At 48.4% G+C, this 8,021-nt stretch overlaps 1 protein-coding gene across 4 annotated transcripts in view; it reads right to left on the bottom strand.

The window, feature by feature from the left end:
• Positions 1 to 4,077: 4,077 nt before the first annotated feature.
• A1CF (APOBEC1 complementation factor) overlaps positions 4,078 to 8,021 on the bottom strand; it is a 28,835-nt gene continuing 24,891 nt past the window's right edge. For all 4 annotated transcript variants that reach the window (XM_051799671.1, XM_051799668.1, XM_051799670.1 and 1 more), the window contains one exon: positions 4,078 to 6,386. In XM_051799671.1, coding sequence (XP_051655631.1) covers positions 6,371 to 6,386 — 16 coding nt within the window. In that variant the 3' untranslated portion in view covers positions 4,078 to 6,370. The remainder of the gene's footprint in view (positions 6,387 to 8,021) is intronic.

The following is an 8,021-nucleotide window of genomic DNA, read 5'->3' as shown; positions in this document are numbered from 1 at the left end:
ACTGGAGGCCACTGAGTGTCTGGAAGGACTACCTGTGTTTGTGCTGATTTTATGACCTGAAGACCTCACACATCTGTGGCACAGACCAGATGCTGGGTGAGAAAGACTTTGGGGCTGACTTTGTCCACTCTTCTTGGGTTAAGCTCCTGCCCAGCCCTCCAGCCACAACAAAGGGGCAGCAGATGGCATTTTACCCTCTAAATATCACTTTGGGACACATCAAAAAGATCAAAATTAAGGATGTTTACACGTACCAGAGAAAACACACCTTTCAGATCTGGATTTTTTTCTAGGACCTGACAGTAAATGTTTAATAAGCTCCAATAATGTGTACCAATTTTGTATGCAATCTCTTTAATTCTTCAGAGAATCATCAATCAGATAATTTCGCCTCTCTTTAACATCAGTGGGAGAGGATGAATTATTCATTTTAAACCAGCTGCAATCAGTCTCAGAGATCCCCACCCGGAGGAGCTCAAAGCACTCGCAATATGGAGCCAGGAAAGAGAGGGCTTTGAAAGAACATCGCTGGGAATCCAATCCCTGAGGATGCTCCCGATGTCCTTTCCCAGTAACCTGCCCAGCCAGCCCTCCTGCCCTGCTTTCCTTGGCAAAATCACTCTGTGGGCAGCACTGTGGGATACAGGGAGGGGCAGAGGATGCTGCTGTGCCGTGGGATCAGTTTGCCCAGGGCAGAAACACTCAGGCTGTAAAATGATGCAGAAAGTTCACTGCAGAGTTTGTCCCGCTTTGCTCATGTTTCCAGGTGGGACTGTGTGTGATCACAGCCCCTTCAAAGAGGGTCAGAGCACCTGTGTGAAACACAGGGGCTGCTTTTTGGGCTGGAAATGGTGCTGCCTAATGAATCCCAGCATAACAGTCTCTCTCTCTCTCTCCACTTGCTGTTCCTCTTACGCTGCATAAACCACAGTGAATTGCACAGGAGTGCTCTGGTTTTCCTAAAAGAAATACACCAGGAAAAAGGAAATGGTGTTTCACTTTTTCCCCCCCCACTGTGGTATTTCTTTTTTGTTTGTTTGTTTGTTTCTGGTAGTTTTGTCTCTGTTATTGCATGACATTAACTGTGGATCTCTTTCAGTAGCACTGAGCAGGTTTAACCAAGCAAACTTGAATTGCACAGTTAAAATGCTCGTGGGTAAGATCCACCCTCTAAAACGTGAGCATCTGACCCCGAAAGAGAGTTTTTAAGAAGCTGGAGTTTCTTATGGGAGAGGAGGTGTTGAGAGGCAGAATTTGGGTGTCTGGAGAGTCCCCCCGTGCCCCAGAGCAGACAGCTCTGTGAGACACCTCTTAGCAGCTGTTTTATTTGGCTGGCAGCAGTGGGCACAGGCTTTTGGAAGTTTAGGGGGCAGGGGGTTTTGCGACTTTCCCTAATTTTTTTGTCTAGAAAATTCAGCAGCCGCGGCAAGAGAATCCCTTGGTTTTATTTGCTCTCTGACAGCATCGTGGCTGTCTCCTGCAGCTGGCACACAGCGACCGGGTGCCGACTGAAAACTTTTTGGGATGCTGCGCTTGGATCCGGCGGCCACTAGGTGCCAGTGCCGTTTTGCACAAGAGCGAGCTCGCCGCCGAACGGACCCAAAGCTCGGAAGAAAATGTTTTCAGGAATTTGGGCGCCTCGCCAGCTGTTATAAATATAGCACCACTCATCAGAGCTGCTCGTCCCTCCCCGGGGCTGCTCTCCTTCCATGTGGAGCTCGGGAGATGGGCAGCACTCCGCCTGTTTTAGTTCGGTTGTCGTGGGACACAAACCGCTACGGACTTGGGAAACTTCGTTTGTGGCTGCGCCACCACCTTCCTCCCGTGCAAAGTCCTGTTTGTACGGCGCAAATTCCAAATTCACCGGCGGCGTTTGGAGCTGCGGGAGAGAGCCCGAATTAGGATCTGACCTCAGGAACTGGAGGGAGGGGGGAGAATCCTCTGCTGTCTCCGGGCTTCGCTGCAGTCTTTGGGGTTTGTTTGATCCTGTGGTTGTCTGGTGCTTTTTCCAGGCATCCCACAGTGGATATCTGTGTGCAGCCTCTCTGCAGGTCCACCAGCAGCCCTCTGATTTTTAACACCTTCATAACTGGGGCTTCACGTGCCCAGGGTGGGCCTGGGGAACAAGGAGTGTCACTGTTCTGAGGTTTCTCTCAACCAGCCCTAAACCTGGATGAGCACAGTCCCCATTTCCTGCAGATAGCTGGAGCCAGGCCAGGATGAGTCTCTGGGCATGGAGGTGGCAGGGCATGCCCAGGGAGAGAGCAGCCCACCCCAAGCAGCCCTGAGGGAGAGGCTGTCTGAGCCCTGCACTGGCCCTTAACAAAGGGCAGCCGAGAGCTGCAGTTTTAGCCAAGACTGAGGTTTTGGGGACACACAACAATTTCCAACCCTGGAAAGAAAGGAGCATCCCATCAGAGCACCATGAGCAGCACCAGGGTTAACCCCCAGCTGGTGAACAGCAGTGATTTGTGATCCCTGACTGGAATGTCACCATTCAAAGGTGACTTTTTGTTGTTTTGTTGTTTGGGGTTTTTTTCCCCCTAAAAAAGAGAAATCCAGGTAGGTGTCTGATGGAGACATGAGATGGCCTCTGAGAGATTTAGCTGGACTAGTGGGGAAAGGGAGCCATGCAAGCTCAAAGGTAAAGCAAATCCCCTTGAAAGGTACTGGAGACACTGTCCCATGGAGGGGGTTTCAGTGGGACATGAGAGTTTCCATGTGGGACATTTTGGGGTTTATCCAGCTCCAAACATGCTCAGGCATGTTTTATTCCCCCTTTACACCTCAGATGTGCTGCAGAGACCTCCAGGAAAGGGCTGGCTGGAAGAAGGGAGATGGAAAATGCAGGTTTTGTACCTCCTGCCTTACAAGCAGCCAAATATGAGGCCATCTGCTGATTTTTCTGGGCCACTGATCTTCTCATCACGTACACCTCAAACATGTTCAGACTTGTTGGTGGAGGATGGATGTGGGGTTTGGCTCTGTCTTGTTCTCCACTGGGAACCCACATCTTTACGAAAGGGAAATTATGGTGTTTTGTTTTTTTTAAGTTGGGTTGTGGATTTGAGATTCCTTGAAAAATCATTCTGGCTCTCCAAAAGTGATCATCCAGCTGCTGCTGAGCAAAGAGGGAATCTCAGCTCCCGAGGGGGGGGGGGGGGAACATTAGAGCTCAAAAGCAAACTCTGCCATTGCCCTGGTTTCAAAGAAAAGGAAAGCAGGACATCAGGAAAAGCTAATGAGGGAAAATAATGGAGCTGGCAGAGCTGCTGTTCTCACTGGAGCCCAGAGCACAGCTGACCTCTTTGTAAGTCTGTAAGAACAATGTCAAGTTATTTTGGCAAAATCTCTTTTGGCTTGGTAGGGAGGCCTTTTTCTGAGGGCTGTGTGCTCTCAGGAGCAAGGTACCAGACCTTCCTCCCATTTCTTGGGCTCAGGATCTCTCTGGGAAGGTGCAAACCCAGAATCCTTTGTACCAGGTGTGGAAGCAGGAATTGCTGTTTCTCAGCTGCTGAACTACGATGGTGTTCCAAGGAGCAGCTTCTCATCCTGAAGTGACCAGAGTGGAGCTGATTTACCTACTGGTGACCTGGCAACAGGCTCTCCTCAGGATGGGGCCAGTCCCTCACAGTCCTGACCCAGGTATCAGCCATGCCCTTATTTTTGCAGCCCATCTACCCCCTTATTCTTGCACGTTGCTGCCTCGCTGTTGATCTCACCCCAAGGAAACTCCGCTGGGATCAGGCAAGGAACAATTACCCCTGGAATCAATTTGTAGCAAAAGCGATTCCTGTAGCTCTGACAGAGAAATAAATATTGACCAGAGAGCTGATGGGAAAAAACACCAGCCCCCTGATTGTTTTACTTAAAAGTGCAGAGGTGTAAAACTGCTGATTTTCTGCTGCGTGAGCTCGACGAGTGTCACCAAGGTGCAGTGGAAAACACCCCTGGCACTGCTGAACAGCTTGTGACCCTGCCTGCCTGACCTCCCATCGATCCCCACGGAGCAGAGTGTGCTCTTATTGACCACACAGGGGCTGGAACTCGGGCTATAAAAGAACAGAGGCACGTGGGTTGGCTTACAAAGTTTTAATGATATTCCAAAGTCCAGTGAATGTCCTCGGATTACTCTAAAATTACAGACCTGCTTCACAGAATTTAATCCCAGTTATAATTTGCTTGTAATGGATGATTGAGATGCCATTTCCACTTCATTCCCTTTAAACACTCACGATTGTCCTCCAGTAAATGGAAAGTGTGATTATTTTTCTTTTTTTGCTACACTCCATAGTGTTAAAACTCTATACAAATATTGTACTAGTGTACAAAAATAAGTGCTTCATGCACACACTTTTTTAATACTGCTTCTTGCCCTTTCCTTTGACATCTTTCTGAACTCATATAAATAGCTGAAAAAGCAGACTAAAGTCACTGAACAGGCAAAGTGAGAAACAATTCTTGCCAACGGTGGCCTTTGAGAGAGACACACTCAGGGACGTGTTATTCGTTGGGAAACACGACTTAAAGACATAGACAGAAGAGGGGAAAAAAAGCCACAAGATCCATAACACTCTTGGTCATTCAGCCCTCTGTGAACAGGTTTGTCACTTAAAGTGTGACCTACAGCAGCCACAAGAGGGCTTGTAATACCTTTAGGGTCACCCCAGCGAGGTACTTCATAAATAGAAGGGGTCTAACGGGACCACAAACTTCACAGCTTGTGTGGTTTTGTTCCATTCCGGGCGAAGCCGAGTCAGCCGGAGCGTGAGAGTAGAAAACACTGCCTTCCCAGCAGCCAACACCGTGTCACAGACCTCTGTGCCTCGTGCAGTTTTGGGGATGCACGGGAAAAACTCCTCCTGGAATGGCTTGTTTGGTGCCACATCCCATCACCCAGACCAGGTGGGAAATTTGGGGCCAGATCTGCTGGACTCGAGGGGTGTTGTCAACCCAGCTGTAAACTCTCCCCCCTCAAAAAAGGGGTTTCTTTGTGGTCCTAGACTGAATTTTCACAGTGTGCATTACTGCATAGGATATCTCCAGAGCATCACTCCTCCTGCCTCGATCCCATGGCAAAAATAAATGGGTAATGCCCTCCTGCTGTAAAGCAAGGGGTGCTCTCAGCATCCCCAAAGTGTTCAGACACAACACCGACCTCTGGTGCTCTCCAAAGCAAGAGGTGCCTTTACTGCTGTTCCAGTAAATTCATTTTTGGTGGAATGACAGCAGCCAGAAGCCTTGATTTGATGTGTAAAGCAGCACTGGCAGCCAGGCAAGGCCCTTTCCAAACTGTGGAAATGTTCCTTGGATATCATTTTGTTCCTGTAGAGGTGCCTGTTATTACTGGGCCATGGCTGTGAGCTCTCATGCTCTAATTAAGTAGAGAACTGGCCTTAATGAATAGCTCTTTTCTGGTCCTCAGCCTTAATAGTCCTGAAAGTTTTCCTGTCTTTCAGTGAACGTTCCCATTTGATGGGAGGAGGACAAAAATGCACCGTTATTTGCTGATTTGCGGACGTGGATGGGAAGGAGCAAAGCAAGAGGGAAAGCTCTGCTGAGTGCTTGCCTCCTGCTCTAAAAATCGAATCAGCATGGCAACCAGCCTGTTTGGCTGGGCAGAAAGGTTTATTACAGGTGACTTTTTGCCTTGGCTGTGCCAGAAAGAATCTCCAAGACCCCTGAGGTGCCTGAACACATCGTCACAGTGCTGGTGGCAGCGAGAGGCAAATCCACGTGGCCAAGGAGTCAAGGCTGGAGGAGGAATTTTTGGGTGAATGTAGGAGAATTCCTGATGCATGGAGGGTTTTGCTGGGGACACCCCTTCCTTCCCCTGTCCCACGTCACAACATCCACGGGACCAACTGTATTCAGCACAGGTCGTTGCTTGTAAACACACACACAATAGGCTGTACATATATATATATATTATATATATATATATATATATACACACACCTGAGACCTGCTCATTTTCTGGGCTGAGCTTTTGCTTTCTACTGTGAAAACCTGATTTTGAGTGATATTTTTTCCCTTTAATTTCTCCCTTCCCCCCCCCCCCAATATCCCGTTACGAACCTAAAGAACTCCAGGACTGAAACTCCGACTAAGACGAACCTCAGGCAACAGATGAGTTTAAAACCGAGAGGGTGTAAAAATTACCAGACTGGGATATTTTTTTTTTCTTTCCTTTCTGCCTGTGCTTGATTTAGGGGACCTTGACTAAAGGCAGGACTAAAATGCTCCGTAGCCATCGCTGCGTGCGGCGACCGCGAAGGCGGGGTAGGCTTCGTACGCCGCATAAGTTGCTAAATCCTGTCCCACAGTCACTGCTTGTTTGAGCTGAGTGGCTGTGACAGTGGCAGCTGCATTAGCAATGGTGTATCCTGCAGGGAAAAGGGAAGGAAAAAACTGCACATTAGTGAAAATCCACTCCAAACTCGCCGTCACCTGGTAGGTTTTGATCCCCCGGGGACGGGGATGGCCTGGGGAGCAGTGAGCTTCTTAATGGGAATGATCTAATTAAATTAAATAGGTCATTGCTGGCATGTTTTTTCAAAGGGAGCTGAGAAAAAAAGCTGGAAAATTAATGCACTTCCTCACCTACAGTTTGTTGAAGACAGTGCTTGAAAAACACCTCTCTCTGTGAAATATTTTTTCCGTAGGCTTTGATTATTCCTGAGCCAAGAGGGTGTTAATGTGCTCTGTACCCGTCCTCCCACGCGTGGCATGAGAAGGGCAAGAAAATGACATAATATCAGGGAAATTTGGGCAAATTTCGTGAAGAAATTATGGCTCTGACACCCTTCACAGTCAAACCACATGGAATTCAGGACAGTCAGGTCAGAGAGGAGGGAAACTCCCCCTGTGCAGCATCGAGGAGGAAATATTTAGCAGACTGGATTTTTTTTTTTTATTCCCGTCAGTTTCTAATGGAAAATGTGGTTTCAACACTTCAAAGTTTTCCATGGGAAGATGTTTGCTTTGCTGAGTTGGAGTGAATCACTGGGGAAAAACAAACATGGTTTGGGGCTGGGTTCTCCGAGGGCAGCTCGTTGACCAGAGCACACCATTGTGTCGTGAAAGAATCAGGAGTTAGGGCAAAGCCTGAATTTGGGAAGAGCAGTTGGGGGGGGGGATATCCATTGGATCTGCTGGCTCCAAAATCTCTGTCTGACCAGCTGGGCAATGGGATCAACTCAAGGTCAGTTAGAGCTGAGCTCCTCCTGCTGGGGGGGGAACGGTGATATTGGGCAACGCCGAGCACACGTTGCCTCATCAGGAGCGTTATTTTGGGGGAAAACATGAGAAATTCACCTTAATTTGAGTGACGTGGCTGTTCAGAGTATTTTCTCTGCATGAGCAAAGCGAGGTGCAATGTTTTGACCAGGGATTGAGTGTTTTAAGGCATATCTGCCACCATCACAAGAGGAATGAGCTGCTACCCGGGCATGGCCCGAGCTGAGCTGGCCTTCAGCAAGCCCTGATCAAGGACCAGTGTGTGTGTTGCAAGCAGAGACTTCAATGCTTGTCAATTTGTTGTGTTTCCAAGACAAATAAATAATGGTGGGTGAAAGAAAAGGAGAGATTCTAACGAGGCAGTAAGTGGGGACTGGATTCAATAAAGAGCCCATTTGGTTTCCACGCTGCGGAAGCCCTGCACAAACCCAGACAAATTGATTTTTCTGTGGCTTTTGCGGACTCCTGTGGCAGGAAGCCGGATAGATTTTTATTTTTTTTAAAAAAATCCATCCTTGAGACACTCCAAACAACTCAGTAGTACTGACTAATGCATTCCTCATGTGCAGTTTGGCGTGTGCTGCTGCCACTCCATCGGAATAACCATCGTGCTGGAGAGCACGGTAAATGTAATGCCTGTGAGCCGGATTCCTGGGTTTTCCATGGCTTCCCAAGCTGTTTGAAGCACTTGCAAGAGCTATTGAGTATGAATTCCCAAACTGGGAAAAAAACCCACCCTTCCAGTGGGGGTGTGAGAGCTGGGAGCAGATCCAAACTTTCAC

Source organism: Manacus candei, unplaced genomic scaffold (genome assembly GCF_025592945.1).
Source record: "Manacus candei isolate 608988 ecotype Guabito, Panama unplaced genomic scaffold, ASM2559294v1 h1tg000050l, whole genome shotgun sequence".
NCBI lineage: Eukaryota > Metazoa > Chordata > Aves > Passeriformes > Pipridae > Manacus > Manacus candei.
The sequence above is the reverse complement of the archived record's forward strand: the minus strand, read 5'-3'. Positions and strand labels throughout refer to the sequence as shown.